At 58.3% G+C, this 27,997-nt stretch overlaps 1 protein-coding gene across 1 annotated transcript; it reads right to left on the bottom strand.

The window, feature by feature from the left end:
• Positions 1-27,870, bottom strand: ENG (endoglin). Its single transcript, XM_084236308.1, has 15 exons — positions 27,789-27,870; positions 19,736-19,887; positions 11,562-11,702; positions 8,425-8,590; positions 7,693-7,858; positions 7,310-7,439; positions 6,750-6,924; positions 6,421-6,563; positions 3,788-3,925; positions 3,510-3,548; positions 2,863-2,979; positions 2,295-2,546; positions 1,256-1,310; positions 350-451; positions 1-217 (listed from the first exon to the last, which is right to left on the bottom strand). Exons 1-15 carry the CDS (start codon positions 27,853-27,855, stop codon positions 93-95), a joined length of 1,968 nt encoding a protein of 655 aa, XP_084092434.1. The 5' UTR covers positions 27,856-27,870; the 3' UTR covers positions 1-92.
• Between the last annotated feature and the right edge of the window lie 127 nt (positions 27,871-27,997).

Raw genomic sequence — 27,997 nt, 5'->3', positions numbered from 1 at the left:
TGAGTTCATGAGCCGTGGTCCCCAGCGGGTGGTCGCTCAGTCTCCTGGCGGGTGAGGGCTGGCTGGGCGGCCCCCGGGGCTCTGGGCCCGTGCTACGCCATGCTGCTGGTGGAGCAGGGGGTGCTCTGGGTGCTGCCGATGCTGTGGTTGGTGCTGCTGCTCTCGGAGGAGGCCGGGGCAGCCACCGCCACCACGGGCTCCCGCTTGCCAGGGGGACCTGGGGGCAGGGGCGGAGGTCAGGGCCCCGACTCGGGCTCCCCGCTCCCCCAGAGGCTGGGCTGGGCTCCCCCAGGTGGTGGTGGTGGTGCAGCGGTCCTGAGCACTCACTGGGGTGGCCGGGGATACTCACGCGTGTGCGAGTAGATGCACCAGAGCGCAGCGGTGAGCAGGGCCCCGATGAGGAAGGCGCCGAAGGTGATGCCCAGCACGGCAGGCAGGACCAGGGTCTTGCCTGTGCAAGCAAGCGGAGCGCGGCCTGGATCAGCCCCTGCCTCCTCCCTGGCCCCCTGCCCTGCCGGCCGGCCGGGCACAGGCTGGGCACCAGGCCCAGCTCAGCCACCGATTCTGGCTTCTCGGAGCTGGTACACTGGTTTTCCGTGCCCGCGGCTGGCACTAGCTGTGGTCGCTCTCGCGTCTGCCCAGAGGCCCAAGCCGTCCTCCCGAGGCGGAGGGCGCGTTTTCAGGGAGGAGGGAGGGCGTCGTGTAGGCAGAGTGGGGGCGCCGGGTCCGGAGCCCGCCCGCCTCCCCGTGTGACCTCAGCCCCCTGCGCCTCTGAGCCCCGAACCCTGCTAGGGAGCCAGGCGCCTCCGAGGGCTCTCCAGCTCTGCCCTTGGGTTTTGCCAAGGCTCGTTCCTTTCACACTGCGGGCGGGCCGCCTCCCCTGGCCCTCTGCGTGCCCCTCTGCAGTGGGCTTCTCAGCCCTGCTCTCCCGGTCACGGGACGCCCTGGCCCTGGGGAGGCGGCCACCGGGCAGGTGCCCCCACTTCTGCGCCCAGAGTCAGGGACCTTAAGGAGAGGCCAGCACCACTCTCAAGGTGACTTCCGCCCGTTCAGGTCTGGTCTGGAGGCCCCAAGCCCCCGACAGGGTCAACCTGCAGCCGTGGGGATGGAGGTGCCCGAAGTGCGGCATCCCGTCCCGCAGGCGCTCGCGGCGAAGGGGCCGCTGGGAAGGCCTACTGCCCCCCCCTCCCGGGGCAGCTTGGCCTCGGCCCCACCCATCCAGCCCCTGGCGCCTCAAGAGACCCAGAGAGCTTACCAGGCATGCCGGGGCTAACGATGTTCAGGCGCATGGAGGCAGTCCTCTGGGTGTCCTGGGGAGGAAGGGAGAGCTGTGTGTGGCACCGCCTACAAGGAGGCTTCCGGGTGTCCCCCCCGGCTTGTGGCCCTGGCCTGTCACTGCTGCCCTGGGACCGTGGCTTTAAAGTCACTCTAATACTTTGTAGCTGGGAGCCTTTGAGCAAATCCCGGGAGGTCCGGGCTATGGCAGGGTGTCGGGCGGACAGTCTACGGCTGTTACTGGAATGTCACCTGAGTTCCATGGCTCCTCCCCTGAGGACTGTAGGGGTTCTCTGCACTGTACCCATCACCCTTGGGAACACCTTAGAGCCAGCTTGGCCCGGAGGCTCAGGCCCACTGCGGCTGAGGGAGAGGCCCGCTCAGGAGTGGCCCCGGTGGCTTCTCGAGGGCCAAACCACCGGGGAGAGGTTTAATCCTGCAGCACCTTCTGCGTGCATGGGCCTGGGAGGACCAGATGTGTCCAGGCCTCAGGACGGGAGCCCCGGCATGGTGAAGTGTCACGGCCGGTAAATGCAGAAAATCAGAATACTGTATCCTCTGTCTTAGAACGCTTTCTTGAGCTCTCCGGTTCATTGAGATTACACTGGAGATTCTACTTCATGGATAGATGGAGAATGGGGTGGCGTGGTGGACAGAGATTGGGCAGATGGGAGACTGGGTGGCAGGTGGATGAAGATGACTGGATGGATGGAGGGTGGATGGAGGGGTGGTGGTGGATGAGGGTGAGGTGGTGGGTGGCTGGCAGTAATGCAGAGATGGGCCGCAGATGGGCTGCAGGATGGTTGCAGATGCATATCCAGCCAATGTCCAAGCACAGCGGAGCCAAAGGGAGGCTACAGAGTGGCAGATGGCGTGCCCCTGGGAGCCAGAAGCCACACACCTGACTGGTTTTCCCCTCACCCCTGGTCCCGCCACTTCCTGGGCTGTCATGTCCTTCCTTGGAAATCCCAGACTCATAAGCCACCCTTGAAGCTGGGTCTGTCCCAGGCCCCACTCACCAGAGACCCGTCCCTGTGACGCAGGGCTATGACGCAGCTGAGGGTGCCCGTCGTGGGTGTGGGCACCATGTAGCCGCGGAGGAGGAAGCTGAAGCGCAGGTCACCCTCAGGGCTGGGGGACAGCAGGTTCACACAGCTGCCCTTGGCCGCCTGGTTCTGGATGAGTTCGACTTTGTCTGCCTCGGGCCCCAAGTCTAGCTGGCAGCTGTCCAGGTGGAGCACGAGCTCAGGGAGCGGTGAGGACATGCTCACCTGCAGGGGAGGTAAGGTGGGCGAGGCGCGGTCAGTTCTTCTCAACCCTGGACCCTACCTGGCTCGAGAAATAAACTTGGTCCATTCTAGAGTTACTGCCGCCGGGCCCTGGGGGTGCGGGGACAGGCTTGCGGGGCCTGCCTGGAATAAATGAGGAGGTGACCGTCCAGTCTCAGCTTGGCCTTTCTCTCCACACCTCCCTGCCCCATGCTGGCTCCCCCCTCTCTTGGAAAAGTGAAATTCTCATCTCTGTACCGATGCGGGGAAGAAAGGCTCTGAGGTGCCCCAGCAGTCAGGGTGAAAGTGAGGGCCATACCTGCACAAAGCCCTGCTGGCCCAGCTCGATGGTGTGGGACGTCTGCAGGAAGTGCGGACTGAGGTAGAGGCCCAGCTGGAAGGAGACGTGCTCCAAGGTGATGCAGTGCACCTTTTTCTGTGGGGGAGGGAGGGAGAGCTGGTCGGTCTGGGAGGTCCCGGCCAGGAAGGTCGGGGCGGGGCGGGGTGGGGGCAGACGTCATGGCCAGGTGTACCCAGAGCCTCACCCTCATCTGCACCTTTAGAAAATAAACCAACTAATACTTATCAGAACTCACTGTGGCCCAGGCCTGTGGGAAGTGCCTTCCATGTGTCATCTCAGTGACTGCTCGTAAGCAGCCCCACTGGGGGCGGGAGCTCCTTTCTTATGTCACTACTTATGGGCATGATCTTGGGGCCCGGGAAGCCTAAGTGATTTGCCCAGGGCCACAACTGGTGTGTGCCAGAACCCTCTGTCCTGAAAGGAAGGCTGAGAACAGAACCCTTTCTGTCCTGCCCCCATTGTACAGAAGGGGAGACTGAGGCATGCAGGAGCCACGAGGGTGGCCAGGATCAGAGTGTGAGTTTCCTGAGGGCTGTTCCCGCCCAGGCCAGGAAGGGGCCCCAGAACCCTGGACCAGGTGGTCAGCACAGTGTCATCCATCTCACCCGCTGCGGTGACGGGCTTGTCAGGAGGTGGACGATCACCTGCAGGGGCAAAGTCAAGGAGCTGGTCAGAGCCAGAAAGGACTGCGGAGCTTCCCCCAGCACCCCGGGTTTACGGATGGGGGTCTGAGCCAATCACTGGCTAAGTTTGTCTTCCTACTGAGCCCCACGCGCCCTCCACCCCACAGCCTGGCCAATCAAGGCAGCACCTGGAGGGGGTGCCCCACCTGGAGTGGGGGCCATCTCAGGTGCGTGAGTACCTCTCCCCACCCGGTTCTCACCTCATTGCTGACCATGTTTTCCGTCCCTTGCATGCCACAGTTGGAGTAGGTGCTGTGCAGGACGAGCTGACCGTCTCTGTCCTCAGCCTGGCAGTTGGGGTCTGAGAAGGTCAGGCTGCTGATGGTACACCTGAGGGTCTAGGCCGGGGGGGAGGCACTATCAGGAGGCGCCGTTACTCCAGCACTGAGGACAGCCCCTACCCCAGGAGTCCTGAATCAGTCATTTCATCTGTTCCTCTACCTGTTTCTGTGATCTTGTTCTCCTATACCATTCAAGATTCAACACGTTTTCTGAATATGACTCATTTTTGTACTTAGCTTTGTCCTAAGCAAGAAGAGTTTGATTTGCTACTTACTGTTTTTCTTCTATCATATGTGAAAATAAATCCGAAACTATTAATCTCATCCAAGTTCTAGATACAATCATCACTCAGTCCCAAGGGCATGCAGCCCCATAATCCAATCTCAGAACCATAGACTTTTGGACCTGGGCCTGGGGATCTTCCATCAAAGAGTAGGATGGTGAGTATATTAGGCTTTGAGGGCGATGTGGTCTTGGTCATCCCAGCCCCAGAGCAGCAATAGTCAATGTGTAAATGAAAAGGTGTGGTTGTGTGCCAATAAAACTTTATTTACAAAAACTGGCAAAGGGCCACAGTTTGCTATCTCCTGTCTTAGAAGAATCAAATTTTAGAGTTTTTCAGTGATATTCACAATCAGAGAACCTCAGAATCTTCAGAGTTGAGTGGGTGGTCAGAAGTCCTACTTGAATCCAGCTGACTCACTCCTCTAGAATGCCATCCCTGACCATGGCTGCCTCCCTCCACCCCTACCCCCACCACAAGCTGCCCAGGTCACTTTAGGAGACATCGATCCACCAAATAAAAAGGGTTCTGGGTAAATCCCCAGTGACTTGAGGGTCTGGTATTCAAACTCTACACACTGACCACATCTTACAAGTGGACAGGAGGGCAGTACACTGATTGCAATAATCTTTTCAGGCCCTTTTCTTTGTTTTCTATACAGACATATGTATTCAGAGAAATGTGTGAATTTGTCTTTCCTTTTTTTTGTATTTTATCGAATGGTATCATGATTACTAGCCTTCATGCCATGGCTTAGTTTTCTCACTGAATAATACATACATATCTTTCTGTGTCTATATTTATAGATCCAGCACACTCTTTTTACCTGCACTGTAATGTTCCAAAGATGGGTGACAGCAGTGGGACTGGACAGCAGTAATGCAGACCATCGCCACTCACTACCCCACCTGTTCCACCTCCCTGACAAGTGCTGGGCCAGGCACAGGCAGAAGGTGAAGAGAGATGGGCCGCAGAGGGGGTGGGGCTTCATAGAGGTCCCTCTACCCCCACACCCAAAACTTCCACATGGACTTAGCCACAGGGTTAAATGCCATTCTGAAAATTCCTGAGAACATGAAAGCTTTGTCAAGACTCTGGAGAGAGATCTCCTGCCTCAGAAAGACCAGGAGAAATTACAAAGGGGGGAGATAGGCAGTTGGGATGGCCCAATATTTTCAGACGTCCAAAAAGTTAAAAACGACTGTAGGCAAAATGTAAAGAATTCTAACCCACCAGGAGAAATGATTTCAATAAGAACGAGCGACAAAGTAAACATTTTTGTCTTTATGCAAAAATTTTAAAAAATGGATTAAAAATCATGAAGAAAAATACCAAGCCACAGAGATCAAGAGCCTTGCGTTCTTAACAGTCACTTGGAGCCAGAGCCACGCCCACACTCCTAATCACCGGAGTATAAATTGCAAGAATGGAACAGGCATTCCACCTCCCACACTGGCAAAGTCTTCCTAAAACAAAAACAAGAGTCTGCAGGGGGTGGGGGGATGGGAATCAAAGTGCTCCCATAAATCAGCAGTGAAAATTAGAGTCATCTTTTGGACAGTGGATTGGCAGCATGGATCAAAGCTTCCAGAATGTTCGGTCATTCTGACCCAGTAACCTCACTTAAATAGGACTCTCTGTTCTATGAAAATAATGCTTTGTGCAGAAACTGTTCATGAACGATCACATTTTCTGCATCTTTATAACAGAATGGGAAGCAACCTGAATGTGGAGCCAGGGAGGGTTCACCTGGGGTGAACCTAGGATGGGCCCTGTGTGCTAATTCAACACGATCCCAAGCACACCTGTCCAGGTTCCAGAACCACGCTGCGAGTGGAGCAGGAGCTGACTAGCGTGCCGCATACAACCACACCGTGCAAGCCGTACCCAAAGAAACACACTAGCGTGTTGGGAGCCAGTGTCTACAGGTGGAGAAACTGAGATTTTCCTCTTTTCTAATTTTTCCACATGTTTTTAAAGCCTGGATTATTTTCTCACAAATATCGTTGTTCTTCCACCAGCACATTTAGGGTCAACAGTGAGGACACTGGGGATCCACTGCCTGAGCACTTGGGAGCCCCGTCCGGCTCTGGGTCAGACGGTACCTGGACCCACCACGTGGTAGGAGCCATTCTCAACCCTCCTCCAGGTGGGGCAACGGGCCTGCAGAGGGCTGTAGTTTGTCCCCCAGCCTGGGTTCTGCCTCCATGATTGCTGGGTCAGAGGAGGAAGCAGCCGCCATGTCAGGCGGACGGGAGTCTCCCTTACCATGATGAAATATTTATTGAGTTCCAGAGTCATGGCGTCGTCAGAGCACCTGGGCTGGATGAGGGACAGAAGCAGCTTCTGGTCACAGGTCTCCCTGGGAGGGGTAGTCTGGACCGGGGTGGGTGAGGTGGCCAGTGCGCCGCCTGTGGGGTGGCAGAGGGGGCCAGGCGGACAGTCTGAGTGCCTCGGCAGCGAGCTACTCTCTTGTCCCCAAGTTGCAGGTGAGGCAAATGGAGCTCCCAGGGGTTCCCACAGCAGCCAGGCAGTTCTCGCTGCCAGGTGTGGCCGGCGACACCAGGGGGGGCCAGGGAAGGGGGCTGGGCACTCACCGCAGCTGTGGGCCTGCAGTGAGATGGCACTGGCCATAGGGAGCTCCACGAAGGACGCCACCACGCTGGCGTTGAGCTTCCGGGCCTCCCCCAGCAGGCCTTGGGGGGTGTCTGGGAGCACAAAGCCAAGGATGTTCTTCTCTGGAAAGATCTTGAAGGAGTATTCACCAGTAGTCTAGAGACAGGGAAAAAGCAGTCAGGAGTCACCACAGGCCAGCAGGGGGCCTGCCAGGCCTCCTCCTGCTGCTTCCTGCTGCTTCCTAGGCAGTCCTTCCCTTCAGCAACTGGCTCCGATTTGTCCTTCAACTCAACTCGGGGTTCATCTCGCCAGGAACCTTCTCTGACCCTATGGGCTGTGTTAGGGGCCTTCCTAGGAGTTCCTAGAAGGCTTCCTGGAGGAGGTGCCATGTAGGTGTTGTGAGGGAAGATTAGGTGGTGCCCAGAGGGAGAGGGTGGGGTGGAAGGATTGTCATGTTCAGGATGGGGTGCTGACCAAGTTGAGTTCTTGGGAAGGCTTGGGTTGGCTTGCCCTGGGCTGTCTGGGTCTCAGCAAGACTCACCCAGATTTGCATGTTGTGGTTGGCGTCGATGAGCCAGGACACATAGCGTGGCCCCTGCAGGATGAGCACAGCGGAGCTGGGGTCACCAGAAGCGCAGCTCAGCTCCACCTTCACGGTCACCGTCCTGGGCCTGCGAGGGGGGCTGCGGGCGGGGCACAGACCGCCATGTCAGTGCGCGTGGTAACGCCGGGAGGACCAGGACCAGGCCTGACCAAGTCCTTTCGGGGTGGGACATGGGTCCTTGGGATGGGCGTGGGGATGTGGCGGGGCACCGAGCCAGATGGGGGAGACCGTTCTCTTTCTAGGCCAGGGGCGGGGCTCAGACGGGGTAGGGGGGTTGTGCTTAACAGGGGACTGGGTCATGTGGCGGCGGGCAACGTTACCTGCCCTCGGGGCCGGGTAGGACCCTCAGGATATGTGCCTCCTTGTGGCCGGCCACACCTTCCAAGCGGCAGCCCTGGACCAACGGCCCGGAGCGCGGCTGCCATTGGAGCGTGTGGCCCATGTCCGCGAGAAGTTCTGGGGTGCAGGCAGACGGCGAGCCCTGGGCTGTGGAGACAAGCACACTCAGCGCGCTCCCGAGCAGCTGCTCCTGACCCCGAGCCCCACAGTCACCCACAGTCAGCAAGCCAAGGGCCATCAGAGGGCTGGGTTGCCCACCACCCCACCCCGATTCTTAATGCCTCAACACAGGGTTAACACCAGGGAGGCGCCCTGGGGCACGTTAAGGGTGCAGCACCACCCACACAGCCCCTCACTTTCAGCCTCCTTCCAGCACTTGCCACCACCAGAGTGAGGTCATGTCTTATCTGCATGCATACTTGCCACCTCTGCACCAGCAACAGCTCCCGAGGGTAGGGTCAGGCCTGTCCCCCAGAGTTGCCAAGTGCCTAACATGGGGCTTGGCACATAGTAGGTGCACAGTAAATGATATAAAAGTGCTGTTTTCCTGGGTCAGTTTTACTTGGCCCACCTAGCACTGGGTAATGCTCTCCCAGCAGAGCACTGGCTGCTGTGTGTGCTCCCCCTGGGAGCCCCAGTGTCCCCATCTGAGTGGTGTGGGACAGAGGAATTCAGATTGCTCCAGAGCTGGGTCCTGAGCAGGAGAGGCTGACCTTGATCCAGATGGATGAGGATGATGCGGGGGTCATTCAGTTCAGCCACAGAAACGACAGGCCCCCTGGAAGCCGCCCAGTGGAGGAACTCGCTCTTGCTGGTTAAGGGCGGGAGCTCTGTGATGTTGATGCTTGATGGATCTTGGAAGATGACCAATTTGGGGTTCTGGGGAGACATATGGAGGCTCAGGACATTCTCCTTGGGCCCCAGTCCCTTCTGTCCCAGGCCAGAGGTCACTGGGGAGGCAGCCAGTTGGCTGAGAGGAAGAAGCCAGGGCTGAGAATACTGAGGCTGGTGAACCTAAAGGCAACTCAGAGCCAGGCCCCCCAGAACCAGGTCTGCCCCCTCTCCTGCCACGCCGGGGGAGGGGCTGGATACACACTCACCCACGCTCATCCACCTGTGCAGACATCACCCACCCCTGCACCAATCCCATTCATTCAAGCCACATTGACGACGTCATGTGACTCCCCCACACTGTGAGGGTCTATGAGACAAGGTCTGCTTTGCTTGACACATAGTAGGTGCTGGGATTCTGACATGTTGGCTTCACCCTGACATCTGACACATGGCAGGCCCTCACTGCACATGGGATGGAAAGAAGAAATGGATGACTACGTGAATGAATGAATGAATGAATGGATGAATGAATGACAAACCAGATGGACCCTGCACTGGGGCATCTTTCAGTCCACTAGCCACACATCAAGTTACTTGAAACAATGGAAGACAGTGGATATCATTTAGTAAGCGACAAAGGAGCAAGATAAGTCCCCTGGGTTGACAGGGATGGGAACCTGCGTGGCTCCAGCACCTCACAGCTTCCCCTCCCCAAGCCTAGGAGAGACCCAGTTGGACTTGGGGAAGGAAGCAAGGAGGACTTCCTGGTGGAGGTGTTCTGTTGAAGCCCAAGGGATCAGCAGAAGCTCTTGGGGTTGTGGACTTCAAGTTCCTTTGCATTCTACCTCCAAATTCAGGGGCATTGCTCTGAAGCACCAGGAATAGCAGGATTGCCTGAATGTGGCTGTGGTGGACAGTCCACTAGAATGGAGCTGGACTTAAAAGAGACAGCAGAGTGTGGAGATTTCTGGACCTACTGAACATAGAGCTTCCATAGGATCCAGCAATTCCACTCCTAGGTATTTACCCAAAGGACACAGAAACATCCATTCCAAAGAGCACCTGCACCCCTATGTTTATAGCAGCACTGTTTACAATAGCTAAGCTTTGGAAACAAGCCAAATGCCCAAAAATAGATGACTGGATCAAGAAGATGTGGTACATATACACCATGGAATATTACTCAGCAATCAAAAAAAAAAACTCATGCAATTTGTAGCAACATGGATGGCGCTGGAAGGGATCATGCTCAGCGAAATAAGCCAGAAAGAAAAAGAAAAATACCGGGTGGTCTCACTCATAGCAGGAATCTAGAAAACTTAAATAAGGGACCAGGAAAATGAATAACTATAAGAAAGTGAAAATCAAAATCAACAAAAAACTATGAACCAGAGACACTCTATGGGGGGTGGGGGGTCGGGAGGGGAGGGATTGGGGTCAAAATAAGGGGGTTGCAATTGTATGGGGAATATAAAAATAAAATTTATTATTAAAAAAAAAAAAGAGAGACAGCAGAGTGGTGAGCCCTGGGAGAAAGCCAGCCCATGAAGGAAGGGCTGGGACAGTGGTTTAGAGCTGGGGGTAAGGTTGGGGATGGGGGTGCTGTACCCAGCCTGACTCTCAGGGTCATCATCTGTAAAATGCGGATGTAGCAGAGATTAAAGGGTCAGGCCTCTGTCATTGGCCTGGCGCTGGGCAACGCCCCCAACCAGGCTGTGACCCCTAGAGGCCGCTGCTCTGGAAGCAGAGTTGTGGCCTTTTGCAGCTCTGATAATGCCCCCCACCCACCCCAGGTATTAGCCCAGGAAGGAGGGTGCAGCCCAGGCCTGTGCTGTGGCTGCCCTGACCTTCTGTCCCAGCCGGCGTGTGGGTTTCATGTTCGTTGTGTCACTCAGGGCCTCGGCAGGCTCAGATTGGGCAGGAGGGCCGGAAGAGGAAAGGGGGGAAGAGCTGAGGGGCAGGAGGAGCCATGAGAATTTGATGCCCCCACCCTGAGCGCCAAGGCAAGAGCCCGTGGGTCAGGCCTCCTGGTTGGCCTTAGCCTCTCCCCGCAGCAGGCTTTCATGCTGGTCATTTCTGTCTGTGCCTTCCCTGCCGCTGGTCTGTCCTGGGTCTGTCCCTGCTAGCCCTGGCCTGGGGCCTGTCTGCACGGCCCAGATCCCCTGCCTCCTGTCCCCTGGTGGCTGTCCCTGTGGCCTCCCTGAGTGGCCGTGTCTCTCCCACAGAGGCCCGCTTTCTTTTGGGTCCCATTTTTCTTTCTGTGTCTCTCTGCCTTGCTATCCCGGCTCTTCCCTACCTAGCTCTCTCCCCTCCAGCCTCCGCTGTCTGGGCTGTCAACGGCAGCTGCTCACACCTGGGGCACCCTCCAGGCCGTCCACGGGGGCGTGGGGGCAGTGCACACGTTCCACCCACCGCCGCTTGCTCCTTGCCGTGGGTCCCCAACACTGATCTCCTCGCTCTGGTGACTGTGCCTGACACTTAAAACGTGAGTTTTTTACAAATCATGTTCTCCACTCTTAGCCCCTGTTAGAGCCAGCCTTGCGAATCCAACAGTGTAAAGACCGAAGCGTGTCTCTCCTAATCCACCCCCAGCTGTCACACACGTGAATACCTATGTCGCTAGGTTTCCGCCTGACCCTTGTCCTCTGTACTTAAATATTTTTCAAATTTTGTCTTGTAAGTTCTTCCAAAGCCAGTGACAAGACTATTTTATGGACTGTCCTCCGAGTCCAGTTCTCCCACTGGACATTTGGGAAGACGGAGGCCATGCGTGAGGTCTGCAGTCGGCCAGGGTTGCGAATCAGCCTGACTCCCACGTCTGGGTGTGGGCTCTTTACCCCAAGCACTGCTGCCCTTTGGGTTCCCTCTAGTGGGGCCTCGTGGGGTCCAGGAGGGACCCTGGAGTATAATGCCCACGTGAGAAAGAAAAGCTGGGCCCTTGGGGGCGGGAGATACGGAGCCAGAGATGTGGGCAGCAGGGGCCTGCCCCGGTGGCTGCAGGTGGGAGATGACTCACCGAGGCCAGGTAGAGCGGGATCCCGGGGGCCTGCAGGTGCAGGAAGACGGTCTTGCTTAGGACGAGGACCAGAAGCACCTCTCGGGGCTGGGTTCCCTCTTGCTGGGCTGTCTCCAGGGTCAGGTTCAGCTCCAACACATCCTGGGGGGAGACAGGGAGCACACACGCCATTCAGACTGGCGCAGGCACCAGGGGGACTTCTTGGTGGAGGGCTCTGTTGAAGCCGCAGGGTCGGGGGAAGTGGTGCCACCCAAATCAGTAGTGAGGACTCAGTGACCGCCCCCTGGCTCCCCAGACCCAGCAGAGCACATGGCCTCAGGGGGAATTGGGAAACAGTAACTGAGTGAATGGAGGGCATTCATCCCAGAAAAATCCAGAGATGGAAAAAAAGCCAGAGCCTGAGCAGTCCACGCAGGCCTTTCCACGGAGTCCCCGTGGGCTGAGCGTGTGTGTGGCTCCAGGAGCGCCCTGCGCCCTGCATCCCATAGCGCTGAGGTACCAGCCCTCCGCGCTTGCAGTGTTCCCGCTGCCCTTACTAACATGCTAAAGTGGGGGCCTCTCTGGTGGCGCAAGGGGTTAAGTTGTAGCACTATGAAACTGTCCCGCAGCCACTGCAACATGAGTTCAATCCCCGGCCAGGGAGCTACCCACATGGCGCAGCAGACCTCTCCTGTCTCCCTGCTGCTCCCCTCAGCAGTGTATTTCAGTAGATCTGCCTGTTCTGCTCCCCACTCTGTCTCTGGTGAATCCTCTCACCCCCTGCACCTCTGGCCTGTACCCCAGCTCTTGTATGCACAGATAAATAAATCTTAAAAAAAAAATAAAGTGCTAAAGTGCCATTGGTTGCTATGACGCCAGCCCTTTGCTATCTATATGAACGCGAAGCTGAACTCATTTGTCTTAAGAGGGCCTTGATGCGTTAAAACTTGAAATCTCTCACGGTGTGTGCACTTAGAATGTTTCACAACCAAACAACAATAATATCTGACACATATTGTGCTTGTATGGTCAACCCAACTGGCGCCTGGCCCTGTGCTGAGCTCTTGCCAGGATGGCGCTGAGCTTGATATTTTACCCTCGCGACAACCCTGAGGGGGCAGGTTCTCCCCTACAGAGAGAACATGACTGTTTACAGGTGAGAGGGGACTGTTTACAAGGCAGAGAGGGGACGTCTGTGCCCTTTTCCTCTAAACTTCATATTTATTAAATAAAACACTTTAATATTTTTGAATCTATGTCCTGTGCCTTCTTCCAAAGTCAATGACAAGACGATATCATGGAATGTTCTCGAATGCAAGTCTCCCGCTGGACAGAAGGGAAGAAAGAGGCAGTGAGGACTGGATTCAGCCAGGCTTGTGCATCAACCTCACCCTCGCCTCTGGGTGTGGACTCTTCACACTCTGTTCCCTCCCCTGCTACCCTTTGGGGTCCCCCTAAGGGGAGCCTGAGGAATGCGGAGCTAGGATGTGGCCCAGGCGGGCCTGCACTCGCTACGCCAACACTGCCCTGCTGTATCCATAAGGCAAAGCCTCATATTGAAAGAAACTCTGTGCAGACAGAGCCTCTGCGTTCTCTGCACGCGAACAGGTGAAACCCAGACAGGACCCGCCGCCCGCACACGCGCGCGGCCAGAGACAGAAACACGGAAATGCAGCCCCAGCTGCTCTGAAGGCTGGCGGTCGCCACAGAGACCAAAAGCTGACACCCCCCCAACACCAAAGCTCCTCAAAGTTATCAAAAAGGAGGCCCATATTTCAAGACGAAGACATCAGTGGAAAGTTTTTGGATTTCACTTTTAATTATCTCCTGGCCTTTTCCCCAACGGAGGTCACAGAGCCAGAGAGAGAGTTTTGTAGCTGCTGGAAAAATCTGCCCAGAAATATTTCCGTTACTGGATAATTAGACCGTAATCACTCTTTGTCATTTTGCTCTTTAAAACAAAAGAGAGCAAATAAAAGAGGATTACAGTTTCAATGTGTCACCATTTTTATTCATTTTAGCGAGCTATTAATTTGCTTATTTTTGAATAGTTATTTTTATGCTAATTTATAGCAGAATAAGATGTGTTTTAAACTTGTGCTTGTGTAAGTTCACATTTTTGATTAACTGACTTTTTCTAATGGGTTTGCAGTTTGTGGTTTTCAAAATATCTTGTTTCAGCAATATGAAAAAAAAAAGGATGCATTCTAGACACTTGGAAAATTAAATGCTGCATTTCATGTCAAGTTTCGGTAAGATAAGGACAAAACCAAGGGCGGGTGGACGCTTTGTCCCAGCGCGGTGATGGCTATTTGAAAAAAGGGGGCTGAAGGGTGTGAGTAACTGTGCCACCCGCGGTGGGGTGGGGGAGGCTGGGCACCGCTGACCCCCAGAATCTTTGAGTACGGAGCCTCCCTGGTCGTGTGCCACCAGCTTGAGCAACAGAACATGATTGCACAACTGTGCACACACTGAAACACTCGGCTGGACCCTTGAAATGGGCCAGTGTTATCGCCATAAAGCTGTTTAAAAACAACAACTGAACGAGCAGCCATTTCCCATGGCTCAAGCCAATCAGTGCCTGGCCCAGTGCAAGTCTCCCCCAAAGCAGCTGAGACTCAGGGAGGGGGCCTGCTTAGGGGGCCCTGCTGCTCTTCAGCCCACCCCTGGGTTCACCACTGCCCAACCCAGAGGCGTGAGCTCAGCGACCCACACTCAGCGAGTAGATGAATCTGGTGGCTTGGAGAGGCCATGGGGAGAGCCGCTGTCCCGGGAGGACTCCCACGGGCTGGGAGCACCGCAGGTGACAGAGAGCAGCTGGGAGCAGAGGCCTGGAGCTGGGAGGAAAGAGTCTTGTTACACCTGTTCCTGCTGCTGCCTGTTCCTGTCCCTGTTGATCTGTGCCTCGGTTTCCCCATCTGTGCAAGGGTGTAAGGCAGGGCTGGGGACCAATACTAAGTGGGCTCTGGAAAAAGGAAGTTAAAAGGCAGATGGGAAGTCGGGCTGGGGGTGAGGAGATTTGGGGTCATTTGTTCCAAAGCTCGCCCGCCAAACTCACCACTCAGTCGTCACCAAGTCTCCCCCCATGGAGCTGGGGGCTACACAGGGGCTGAGGCCCAAAGAGGGGTGGTTAGAGGCCAGAACCACACAGCAAGTGAGCTGTGTGGAAACTCAGGGAGCCTGGAAAGCTGGGCTCTCTGATCCTGGTCTTGGGGCCTACCAGAGGCCAGCTGGTTACCAGAAAACGCTGTCAGGGTTTCCACAACAAACCTCCCCAAGCCTGCCCGGCCCTGACTCATCGGCACGGTCACTCACGCGCACCCGGCATCCCCGGCCCTCCCAGCCCGGAGCCCAGAGGCAAAACACGCCTGCCTGGCCCCCCAGCCCCCAGCAACCAGGCTTCTGAGTGGCATCCTGGGATCCCTGGGATGTCTGAGGTCGCTGGGCCACCCGCCCCTGACCCTGCTCTGCCACCTGAGCAGCCTGGGCCTGCCCGGCCCCTCCCTGAGCGGGTGGGTGGGAGACGGAGTTTCTATTTTTGTGCCAGTGTCCCACAGATGCCATTGTTGCGGCGGCGGGTGGCGGGAAGGGGATTTCGGTGAGGAGGTCCTAAGCACTAGTGGCCACTTATAGAAAACGGCTTCCAGCAATTCTTCTAGGAGTGGAGCCTTGGGGCTGCCTGCAGCCCCCGCCCTCCTAGGGCCAGGCGGGAGGCGGCCAGATCGGAGCCAGCCGCCCCTCTGTCCACGGGGGCACTCGGTGGGGACACACGGGCAGGGCGGTGGGGGCGGGGCCCAGCCAGACTGACCTGAGTTCAAAGGCGGGTGGGGTGGGTGGTTAGCCTGTGACCCTGGGCGGTCACTGCCCCGCTCTGGGCCTCAGTTTCCTGGCCTGGAGAATGGGCTGAGCGGTACGCCCACTTCAGCCTTGGGTGGGTTCAATGCATTCTGCCCACAGAGTCCGGGCCCTGGCCTGGGACTGCTTCTTACCTCCCGTTCTCTCTGCCCGCCCAGAGGAGGGCCCTGGCTTGGGGCTGGGGTCGGGGGCTGGCGTGAGGTTGGGGAGCGGTTAGCTGCACCTTGCTGTGGCCTGCCCTCGCGGGGCCTCCGTCTGCCCTCTGTGGGGGAGGAGCTGGACCCAGTGATGTCCTCGTATCTTGTGAACCCTGGGTCCCCTCCTGCCCCCCAGAGGTCCCAGTGTTTGGCACTGGGGGGGTCGTGGCCTCCCCAGGAAGCCGCAGAGTGGGTTTCTAGAGAGACATGCTGCTTTCCCCAGCCAAAGCCCCAGGTGAGCCCACGCCATCCCCCCTCCCTAATTCAATGAGGAGGCCAGCGCCGGGCCAGCCTGAGGCCTCTGTGCTTGGGAAGGGACATGGAGAAGGTACAGCTCTGTCCCCGGGCGCCTGGCAGGGAGCAAATGAACCCCCCGGACAACGGAGAGGAGCCGCAAGTGACACCAGTAAGTCCTGGGGCGGGCGATCAGCCAGCGCTTATAAACAGGTATATTCTGCCCCCTCCTGCCCCCTCCTGCCCGCTCCTGCCCTCTCTCTTTCTGTCTTCCCTTCCTTGCTCCTTTCCCTCTTTCTCCCCCTCACCCGCCCCTCTGTCCATCCGTCCACCCATTGATACTCATTCCTGGACTGGCCCAGTGCGGGACACGGCGGGCCCAGCAGTGAGAGAGCCAGGCTTTCCCTAGTATTTGCAAGGCCTGGGGTAAAATACAAATACAAATACAGCCCACACGCCTTCTCCCCGCATACACGAATGACGACAACCCGGCCCCGGGCACTCAAGTCCTGCCATGCCCCTGTTCTCCTTGCCTGCCCTCGGGGCTCTGGGCGCCTACTAGAGCCTACGTGCCCCCTCTAGAGGGCAGGACAAGGAAGGGCCCTGCCCAGCCCTGGAGGAGCCTGGCCGCTTGGGCAGGGAAGGCTGAGTGCTGGAGACCCAGGGCGGGGCAGGTGCCCATGGGCCTGTCTCTTTGGCCCAGCAGGTTCCTCATCCCGGGGAGGGACGAGCTGGAAGGGGAGCAGGGAGGGGCCACTCACTGTGGGCCCCAGGCAGGCGCCCCTAGCCCAGGTCTGAGGGCTGGCACCGCCTTCCGCAGCCCTCACCACCCCCAGAATGATCTGGGGAACCCAGGGCCGCTCCCGGCCAGTGAGTCAGTGCCCGAGCTGGTGAGTTCCGTCTGCTTGGGGTGGGTGGGGTGCCTTCGATTCCCCGAAATTGCCCAGAAGTGGGGTGAATCAGTGGCTGCCCCAGCTCTGGTCTGCCTGCTGGAGGACAGCAGATTGGTGCCGTCGCCTGCCGGGAACTGCTGAGACACCAGGCCCGGGCTGGTTTCCTGTCTCCGCAGGTCAGGATGTGACCCCAGGCCCCCTCCCGGAATCCAGGCTCCGGCCTGCTCTTCGGGGACCAGAGAGACAGAGCCCCTGCCCCTGGCCCCCCGGCCCGTGTGCAAAGCTGCAAACCTCCCAACACCCACACAAGCACGCGTGCGCACACGCCCTCAACCCCGGCTCGTGGGTGCCGTCGCTCCTCTTCTGCCCACCCACAGGAAACCCGAGGATTCAGGCGCCATGCTGGGAAGGAAGGGGAAGCTGGTTCTCCAGGCCAGAGTTTGAAGGTGGCCCTAGGTCGGGGAGGATCCGGTGCGAGAACCCGCCACCCGCCCCCGTTGCTGCCGCTGGCTGGGGTTCCTCGCCCCAGGCCTTGGCTCGTGCAGGGCCCCTGCCTGGATTGCCCCCAGCGTCTGTCTGGCTAGATGCTGGGAGCCTCCCTTTTCTGGCCCTTTTCTTCCAACTTCAGGGCTTCCTGGGGGAACCCCGTATTCTCCCGCGCCCCCACCATTGCCAACTCCATACTCAGTGCCAGGTCTGTTTTCTCTCTGCACCACCAATGCCAACACAGGCTGGGCACAGAGCAGACAGCTGGTGAGGACTGGTGAGGGGGATGTCAGACTGTTCTAGGGGCTGTCTGGGGAGGACGTCCCTCCCCGGGAAACCACGGGTCCCTCCGTGTCCCGGAAGTGGGGTCTGGTGGGATCATGGGCGCAGCCCTTGGGCAGGGAACCCCGGGACCAGAGGGGAGGCTCCCCACAGGTACTGGCTGTCAGTTGCCCTCTTTGGGAATGTGTTCGCGGCATCTGCCCGGCTACCTGGCAGGATGACCTCTGCGGGTCCAAGCAGCGGAGGGACGGGAAGGTGTTGTCGCACTGCAGGCCATGGAGCCAGGACGCTCGCGCTGAGCCACGGCCCTGCGAGGCCAAGCACGAGCGAGAGCAGCTCCTGGCACCGGCGGCATCTCGCCTGCCCGTCCCCTGGACCCCCGCGGCCTCCTCGTGAGGTTGGTACTGACCTCACGTGTTTCTCTTGGGAAAGCCTGGACTTGGAAGCCAGCGTCCAGGTCAAAGACCGACTCCAGAACCCACGTTCTTAACCCCTGGGTCAAGGTCACCGAGAAGGTCGTTCATCCCTTTATTCTTGCACAGATTCCCCTGACCGTTACCCAGCGTAGGCCAAGCCCTGGGCCAGATTCTCATACTTCATGGCTTTTTGGAAAGTCCTGGCCTAAGAAATAGGTGTCTACTGGAGAGTGGGCAGAAGCCCCCTCTGCACGGCAGGAACTCTGTGAGGTGCTGGCCAGGGACAGGTCCAGGGCTGAGCCCAGGTCTCCCGGAACCCAGCTCTCTCCACCACCCCCTCAAACACCTCCCGCAGCCCTGGCGCTTGCAGCCCGGCTCCTGAATGAAAAGCAGATCCCGCCTGGACTGAGTTCTCATCTGTCGTCACGAGCTCTGGGATGACATGAGTTACACAGCATAAGGCCAGGCTGCCCACTATGGCCAGGGCCTTTCCACGTCCCCAGCCCAGGCCCCAAGTGAACAGTCAGCAACTGCCACCTGCTCACCCCAACGCCACCCACTTCCCTGCCCCTGCGTGTCCCTACCCTCTGCTTCCCCACCACCTCCATAACCCAGTGAGTTCCAGACTGTCCTTTCTGCTGTTGCTCCCTCCAGGAAGCCCTTATCCCACAGCAGCTGGGTACCCCTCCCCTGTGCTCCCCAAGGATGCACCCATCATGTGGATCCTGCCTGGCTGCCTACACCTCAGACTGTCATAGACCTGGGCACGTGGTAGGGGGCATTGCTCTGACTCTGGCTGAAGTTGAGTGACTAGACTGGGGGGACCCCAGTCACCCAGTCACCGAGGGATCCGGGCATCAGAACAAACAAAATGAATGGACACGGGCAATCTTATTTTCCATATGATTACCAACCTTGAAAAAACTACAATGGCTCTGAGAGCCGCACGATATGTGTGGGCGCTATCTGCGGTTTGGGGGTTATCAAGGCCCACAGTCCTGGTGGCAGGCAGGGCGGTGGGGGGCAGGCCCCCCGATATTGGTGGTCTGGGCACCATCTTATCATCGCACAAAGGCAGGGCATTCGGGCGCAGGCTGGCCACACGTTCACCCTGGGCTCGCACCGCAGTGTCGCTATCAGATCCCGAGGCAGCACGGCCAGAGATGGCCGCCAGCCCAGGCCCCGCACTGCCGAGCCTGGAGACCGCCGGGAGCCGGGACAGTCCGGCTCTGCTTCCCTACGTGTGGCTCCAGCCTGGGGCGTGTCGCTTCACCTCTCTAAGCCTGCCTCAGTGTCCTCCTCTGTAAAGCGGGCTAACAGACCCCGCGAGATGGGCCCTCGGGAGGTGGGCTGCGTGTGAGGTGTTGAACTCACTTCCTGGCACGTGGTAGGCCCGGGCCAGTGCTTAGCCTATGGTGAGCTCAATCGCTGTGTTGTTTTTATTGTTAGAGGAACTTACACAAACTTAGACAAAAATCAGGAAGGTCCTCTGGGGAGGCTGGCGTCGCTGGCTTCCAGCCTCCAAGGAGCTGCCTGGCTTGTCGCGGGTATCAGGTGGGGCCACTCCAGGGAGCGAGGTTTGGGTTCCAGGGAGGGGAGCACGTTCCCAAAGCCAAAGGGGGTGCGGGGCAGCTTGCCAGGCCCTCCCACCGTCATCAGGGCTCTTGTCCACTCGGTCAGCCCTTCCCACCAGGCCTGTAGCGGCACCCCCACACTGCCCCTAGAAACGCTCCCCTCTAGGCCCTGTGTGAGCCCCGCCAAGAGGGCTCCCCTCATTCCACTGGCGCTGGCTTGCCTCCGGGTACACACCTGACACTGGCATGGACACTTACCCTCGGGAACTCCAGGAAGAGGACATGGACTTCCAGGGTAGCATTGGGGGCCGAAGTCACACAGCCCTTGGAAACTTCGCTGGTGAAGTATGTCACCTTGCCCCCCTTGGGGTCCACAGGCTGTAGGTCACAGTGGACTGTTTCTGCAAGATCTGTGGGGTAAGCACAGTGGGAGGGAGAGCCAGGTAAGACTCAGGTGTGACAACCAGTCCCACTTTCGGAATGCCTACTGGGTGCTTGGCACCGGCTGAGGGCTTTACTGCATCTTCACAGCTGCCCTGCGAGGTGGATGTCACTATTTCCACTTTTCAGATGAAGAAACTAAGGCTCAGAGGGGAAAAGTCTCTGACCTGAGATGTTACCAGGTGAGGGGTTCACGGATAAAGTAGGAGACTGGGTTAAATTTGAGTACATAAGCATAAGCAATGAGTAACTGTTGAGGTATAAGTGCACCCCAAATATCGTACAGGACATACTTATACTAAAAAAGTTTTTGTCGTTCATCTGAAATTGAAATTTAATCCATGGGTTTGTACTTTTACGTGCCACCTCTGACAACCCTGACGGCACAGCGGGGCCGCTGGAACCCAGGCCTTCAGGCTGGTTCACTCCCAAGGCAGGCAAGACAGTGAGGTCAAACTTCCCCTCCTGTGACTCAAGGAAGCCCAAAGGGATGGTCCAATGGGGTTGAGAGTCTCATGGCCCGGGGGGACAGACAAGAGGGAAGGAGGCCCAGCCTGGAGGCCGCGGAGCCTCCTCCGCGCTGCCCGTCCGGAAACTTGGTCCTGAGGGAAGGGAATGGAATTTCACCCTGACCCAGCAGAGGAGGAAGAGGAAATGAGGCCCCTACACCTCGTCCTAAGGAATGTGCCGGGAAAGGGGGTGGGGGGGCAGCGGAGGGAAGGAGGACAGAGGAGGGGAGACTGTTTGGAAGTTTGTGTCTCCATCTTGTCGCGCTCACTTCCTGTTTTCTTGGAGATCAAAGTTGGGCGCGGAGGGTCCGGCCACACGTCCAGCCGACGCCAGCTCACAGGGGCGGGCAAGGAGGCTTCCGAACCCTGGGCGCAGCCGGCCTCCGCCCCCCTCCCACGGCCCCGCTGGACACAGGACCCCCGGAGGTCAGGGAAGGACATAAGATGGCCGTCTCGGCCACGGCAGCGCCATCCACCAGTGGCATCTGGGGACAGATATCCTGGGGACAGGATGCGCGGCCTCCACGGGGGCCAGGCCTTGCAGTCCTCGCCGGGCCCTGCCCTGGGCACTGTGGCCTGTGGAGCCAGAATGGTCTGGGTTTGAATCTCAGGCCTGACACTTCCTATGTGGCTTTGGTGAAGGTTTCACCATTGGGCCTCAGTCTCCTCCTCTGCAAAGAGACTATAATAAAAGCAGAACCCCCTCGACCCAAAGAGGCCAAGACAGGGCACACGCGGCAGGTCTTGTTACCTCAATTATCTGATTGACTTCAGTCACAGGGGGACTGTGGGGTGGGGTCGGGGGCAGCGGGGGACGGGCAGCTTGCAGGTGAGGGACCTGTGCCGGGGGGGCACTGGTGTCTCAGCCAGCCGACTCCCTCCCACAATCGACTCAAGGGCTGGCACCGTCTCCCGCTGTACCACCAAGCCCCTCTCCCTCCCCACCCTCTCCCTTCCCTATCAGTGAACACAGACTTCTTGGCTGTTCCCTAGTCCAAACCCCTCCTATACAGATGGGGAGACTGAGGCCCAGCAGGGAGGGCTGTGCCAGCCACACTGTGCAAGGCTGACCAGGCGGGGCCTCGGACCCTCCTCTCCCCACACGACCCAGGGTCTGGTGGGCAGATTAGTGCCTTTCTCCTCCCCTTGGACTTTCCCTGCCTCCCTCCCCAGACTTCCAGGAACCCCAGTTCCTCCCGGATTGCCGGGGCCGCCTGGGCCACCTCCTCCATGCCGTCAGCGGGAGAGGCCACAGGCCTGGCCATTATGTAATGATCAGATAACAGGCCAGGCTGGGAGATCAGATAAGAGGTCCATTTATTTTGGGGCCTTTTCGAATCCTGGCGCCCCCACCCCGCAGACGAGAATGGGGAGACCGGAGGGAGTGTGACGCCCGGGCTGTCTCCCGGAGCCGGAGGCGGGCCCAGACAGAGCTGAAAACAATCCCTGCACCAAGGGAACGCCAGGCCTCCAGGGACGGCTGGAGGAGGTGCCGCGGGGGCCTGGAGGACCTGCAGGAGACCCCAGAGCCACCTCTGTCCCCTGCCTCCTCCTCCTCCCCCACCAGGACCACAGTCACCTCCAGAACCTTCCGAACAGCCGCACTAGCACGTGGGACACCACCGCGGAGAATGGTCAAGGAAAGCAAGTCTGGAGTCAGACAGCAAGGGTCAAATCCCAATGCCAGCTCATTAAAGCCGATCATCTTCAGCAAAAGCCTAACATCTCTGAGCCTCAGTTTCCCCCTTGGCAAAACAGCAGCCATCACAGGAGATGTTTCATCGCACTTCCTGGGGCTTCACACACGTTCATGCCTTTGTGCCTCTCAGCAGCCCCAAGAGGCGGGCAATGTCCCGACTACAGGATGACACAGGGAAACTGAAGCTGAGGGCGCAGCCGGAATTTGCTCCGGGTGACCCAGCTATTGAGCGGCAGGGTCTGGACTCAGACCCAGGCCCTCCGGCTAGCACCCAGCCCCCGCCGGGCAGGCTGTCGGTTTGAGGTGTAACCCGGGTAAAGTGCAGGTGCCCAGCTAGTGTTGTGGACACAGTAGCTGCCAGGGCAGGTCCTCTTCAAAAGGGTCCTTTCTGCTGAAGGGGCGGCCTCCTCTCCCCCAGCCACCTGGCCACCCTTTGCTCCTCCCAGGCTTCAATTATGGGCCAGCGGCTGCCCCAGGTTCCAACCTGACCCTTCCACCTCCACCCCATGTCTTGCTTCAGCTTTGCCCAAGGCTCCCCAGTGGCTGCAGGGTCAAGTCCACATGCCACAGGCCAGAATGGGGTTATGATTACAGGAACCTGGCAGATGCTAGGCGTTCAGAGTCTACTTCTGCCTCCTCCAGCTGCCTTTGTATGCCTCAGTGTTACTCTCTCTAAAATGGGCATGATGCTCACTCCCGGAGTTGGCGAGTGTCCATACATGACACACGCGGCTAAGTAGGCTCTCGGGACAGAGGGCTGCTCAGGGACTGGCCACCAGGGTCACAACATTTACGCCATCAGTGGGGAGATGTGACCTTGTCCTCCAAACACACCTGGCCCCCTGCTCTGCCGTGTCTTACCCCGTGGTCTTCCTTTATTTGACCACCTGACCAACTTGTATCCATCCTTCAAAACCCTAGTTTGAAAACCTTCCCATCAGAACCCATCCTTTGCTTCTCAGGGGCATGGTGCCTGGATGTCCTCTAATTCGCCTGTGTCTGCACTCCCAGCAGTCAGTTAACTTTCCAGGATGGAGACAGTCTAGACCCCATGTCCCCATGACCCAGAGCAGGCATGAGTAGACCTTGGTGGAGTTGGTTTGTCAGGTCTGGCTTCAACTTGCTGGATGCCCTGCATCAAGTCCCTCACCATTCTGGGGCTCAGTTCCCCCACGGTCACTCGGCAGGGGGAGAGTAGGATGGTTAGGACATATCCAAGCTCCACTGGGGCCTGAGGTTCCACCTGAGAGGGCAGGGCGCTGATGAGGCTTCTGAGCTTAGGACAGGGTCCTCGGGGAGCACCTTAGGTGCAGGGAGGGGACCCACTACCCGAAGTGAGACGATCTGGCCGCAGGGAGGCCTCACCATCTCCCCTGTGGCAGGGCAGTGCAGTGGCTGGGTCCAAAGCTCGAGCTCCCTGCTCCTCCCTTCACCTGTCTGTGCCCCCGTCTCCTTGGCTATAAAATGGGGTGACAGGATTATCACTTTATTGGGCTTTAGAAGGATCAGTCCCAGGGTCATACACAGGCCCAGAGCAGTGCCTGGCATACAGTCAGTGCTAAATAGATGTCGTGTCTATCGTCTCCACCCCCAGCCCTGCCACAGGCACTGAAGTCCACTTGGGCCTGGATGAAGGTGCCCTTCAGCCTCCAGGGCTGATGCCCAAGCCTGGGCTGGAGCTGGAAGATGTGGCTGGGCCAGGGCGGTCGGCTCTAGAAGGCTCCTCTCCCCGGCCACCAGGCGCAGGGGAGAGGAGCTGGGTTTGGAGGTAGACAGCCTGGGGTTGACATGTGGACCTGGCATTTGTCCTGAGCCTTGACTTCCCCATCTATCTACTGGGTGTAGACAAAAGCTGCCTCCTGCACCTGGACACCTGGGGCTCACCCAGGAAGGGGCGCCCTACCTCTCTCCCAGATCCCCAGATCCCCCTCAGGCCTCGAATGAGCCGGCCAGGACTGTCCTCAGAGAGCCTGGTGCTGACCCATGTGCCGCTTAGTGTCCCTCCGGGTCCATCATCACTGCCTGGCTGGGGGGGGGGGCGCGTCTTTTAGCAGCCACGTTGCCGCTGTCCCCAGGGTCTGGCACTCACCTGGCTCATACAGCCCTGCTTCCTGCTCTTTTTTTCTGTTGGCAAATGGGCAGCTGTCCCAGAGGGCAGCCCCCAGGACGTGGGTGCCTGTGGCCTGTCAGGTCTCTAGCCCCGTCTTCAGTCCCAGCCCCCTTCACGGGTGGCTCAGGGGCTCCAGGTCGCACCTCTGCCCACGGTCTAGCGTCTACCCCACGGTCTACCCCTCCACACTTAAGAGGCTCTGTAATCCCAACTCCCAATGGGGGCCACACACCCCCGTTTCTGGGGCTCTATCCTAATGAAATAACCCAAAATGCAGGGAAAGGTTCCTGTACCAAAAGCAAGCACAGAGCCGGTGTTATAATGTAACAGAGAAGCAACCTAAATAGTCAAGCACAGGGGATCCAGGAGGCAAATGATGGTGCATTTCAAGGAGAGAATATTCCAGAACCACAATGAGATGGTTATGGAGTCTACACGACCTCACCGAAACCTTCTGGCACCTAAGTAAGGGACACAAGACTCCCAAATGCAGATCCACCTGCGTTACAATTACCCAAAGAAAGTAGCCAAAAACCAGTGGACGGTCTTCCAGCATGTTACCGAGCCACCATACCAAGGAGCTGGGAGGATTGTCCCTTTCTGACCTGCTTTCTTGGAGGCGGGGACGGGAGCAAATATGTGGTTAAATTGCTCTTTAAAAAAAATCTCTAAAAAATCTTTAAAAAATCTCCACCTGTTGGTTCCATCCTTCGGGATTTTCTGTGCACGTCGTGAGGGTATTTCTCCTACAGAAAGGGCACCACGTTGCTTGGGTATGCCCCAGACGCCTGTCCAAGCAGGATAGACACACATCTGCCTTTTTCTTGCTGCCTAGCATCCCCCTGCGTAATGAGTCATTGAATGGGGCTGGTGGACACTCGGGGTGGACACGGGTGGTTTGTGGTGGCTGGGTTTTTTTTTCCAGGACCCACAGACCCACATCTTGAGAGAGCTGGGCAAGCAGTGCCACAGGGTTGACGTCTGAAGGTTGAGTTGCAGGGCAGCACTAGGCCTAAGGCAGAGTCTTGAGAGAGTCTGCCAACCTGTTCCAGAACGCGAGGGCCATGCAGGGACCTGTTTTGGGACCCATTTCCATGCCCTCCAGTTTGAACGAAGGTGCCTGGATCCCCGCCCTGGAGTGAAGATCTAGGTTCCACGCCTTGGAGCAGGCCTCCACCTGCCCTCCTTGGGCCTCAGTGTCCCAGGCTGTGAATGAGCTGGGTTGGGTGTCTTGGCGTGCCCTTGAGCCCCGTGGTGGCCAGTGTGCCTGTTCCCATGCCCAGGAGCACGTGGATCAATTTTCAGGAGCTTCCCTAACTGGCTGATCAACACCGCTGTTATTAAAAATTACATTATTAAAGGGCCTCCCTGGTGGCGCAGTGGTTGAGCGCGGGCTGTGCAGCCTCTGCAGCGCCGGTTCCATCCCCGGCCACCAGCGGGGGTCCCACATGGCGCCCAGTCCTCTCCTGCCGCCCGCTGCTCCCCTCAGCAGGGTGTTTCGTTAGTCTGCCCGTTTTGTTCCCTGCTCTGGCTCTGGTGAATTCTCTCATCCTCCTGCACTTCTGACTATACCCAGTGCTTGCATAAATAAATAAATAAATCTTTAAAAAAATTACATTATTAAAAAATAAAATTTTAATTAAAAATTAAAATGCACAGGGGCCTCCCTGGTGGTGCAGGGGTTAAAGACAGCACTATCAAGCTATCGCCAGCCACCATAGCACGAGTTCGATCCCCAGCCGACCAGGGAGCTACCCACATGGCACAGCAGACCTCTCCTGTCTCCCCACTGCTCCCCTCAGCAGTGGATTTCAGTAGATCTGCCTGTTCTGCTCCCCGCTCTCTCTGGTGAATCCTCTCACCCCCCTGCACCTCTGGCCTGTACCCCAGTTCTTGTATGCATAAATAAATAAATCTTCAAAAAAATGAAAATGCACAATCAAACAAATTGTATCTATACTTAAAGGTAACGGCTATCAGGCTCACGACTTCCTCATTATTGTCCTCCGCTTTATTGTCCTCCCGGCCCCAGGCTGTCTCCCTCGCTGTACCTGTCTGCTGGGGACGCTTGATAAGGGTGGGCGGCTGTGCAGCCCCAACTCTGAGTCTGGTGAGTCGGTAACTTGAAATCAGCCCAGTGGGAACACTCACCCGCAGAAACCGACAACGGCTACCCCACCCCTGTTGTTAATTTTTGCCAACACACGCTGCCTCGGAGCCTATAAAACCAGACTCTAAACGTCTGCTTGGAAGGTTCCTGATGATAGCAAGGAGAGCGAGTCAGCTCGTGTCAACACGCGAGGGAGGCGGGAGAAAGGGGCTCGGAGGAGCCCGCCTGAGCCGTGACCTTGGCGCTCGGGCCTCCAGCTCCCCTCCTGGAGGGTGGGCTGCCGGGGCAGCCATCTTGCGGGCTGCCCCTGGGCTTTCAGGAGAGGGCTTGCCGGCCCACACGTGGTTGGGGGCCACGGGCCTGGGGTCAAATCCCCGCTGGGTCCCTCCTCCTGAGACTCAGTTTCCTGTCTGTAGGGAGGCAGTGGTAAGAGCTCTCGAGACCAAGGTTTAGGAACTTTCAGATGCTTTGTGTGTGCCTGCGTGCGTGCGTGCGTGAGTGCGTGTGTGGGGGTGCGTGCGTGCATGTGTGTGTGTGTGTGTGTAGATGGGGGGTGGTCAGCACTGCTGCTCTACCCCCTTTCATCCGCATCCTCCAGATGCACCCGAGTGGCAGGGCTGTCCACAGGGCTGTCCTGGGCTTAGGTGGACGAGGGGCAGGGCACAGCGAGGCCCGCAAAGCGAAGGATGAGGGGTGCCGAGTCCCCAGCTCCTCGCAGCTCCTCATCTGCTGGGTTTCAGAAGGCAACAGACTCCAGGAACCTCTGGAAGAGCCTTCCAGGCTGAGAAGGCTCCATGGGACCCCTACTCTGAGCCTGCACCCCTCTTGGGAAGGACAGAGTGGGGTGCTGCTGTCTGACATTCAGAGGGGTCCTGGGAGGCCCTCAGAGAGGCCCAGGGGAAGGCGAGGGAGGGGAATTTAAAGCTTATCATAAAACAGCAACAATCACGAAGCAGCGGCCCCCAGCCCACCAGCCCTCGCCGCACGCCTGGCTTCTCCACCGAGGGGAAGTTGTGTCGCGTCCCCACTTGGCTCAGGGGCCAGACGGCCGTCTCCCGACAGCACAGCGTGAGCTGAGCCCAGCGCCCGCAGGCCGCCTCCCCAACACCCCTCGTCGTCGGGAAACCCAGGGCCCGGGAAGGACAGGAATTCTCCGAGGGCCGCGCAGCACCCGGACCGGGCTTCCGGGGGAGAAACCGGAGAGACGCTGCGGGCGGGGATGCAGGCAAACACTCCATCCCTGCTGGCCGTTTTAGCGCTAAAAGCCCTTCTTCCCGCCAGGCCGAGCCGGCTGGCCAGTGGCCGGCACCTGCCAGGGGCTGCCAGACTCCCCAGGACAGCCCCGCGGGCATGATTTCAGGACGCAGGAGCGGAGCCTGGAACGCTGGGGGCCCAGCGGTGCGCTGGGGTGAGTCTCCCCACCCGGGTCCCTGGACACCTACTTGTGGGGCTGAGGCTGCAGACGGCCAGCAGCAGGGCGACGAGCGGGGGGACTGCGCCGTGGTCCATGCCGTCCAGCCGGGGTCTGTGCGCTGGGCCTTATCCGGTGTCCAGGGGCAGGGCTGCGGGCGGGCGCGGGCGCCGGCGTGGGCTCTCGTGGGGACCCAAGGGGAGCAGGCGGCCGGAGCGACGGCGTCCCTGCTCCAGCCTT

This window comes from Talpa europaea, assembly GCF_964194135.1.
Source record: "Talpa europaea genome assembly, chromosome: 7".
Taxonomy (NCBI): Eukaryota; Metazoa; Chordata; class Mammalia; order Eulipotyphla; family Talpidae; genus Talpa; species Talpa europaea.
This window is presented reverse-complemented; position numbering and strand designations above follow the sequence as displayed.

Coding starts and splice junctions, on each gene's coding strand:
- ENG (XM_084236308.1), bottom strand. CDS start 27,855: ATGGACCACGGCGCAGTCCCCCCGCTCGTCGCCCTGCTGCTGGCCGTC. Junction 11,703..19,735: donor TCTTCCTGGAGTTCCCGAGG/GTAAGTGTCCAT, acceptor GTCTCCCCCCAG/GATGTGTTGGAGCTGAACCT. Junction 8,591..11,561: donor TCCCGCTCTACCTGGCCTCG/GTGAGTCATCTC, acceptor ATGTCTCCCCAG/AACCCCAAATTGGTCATCTT.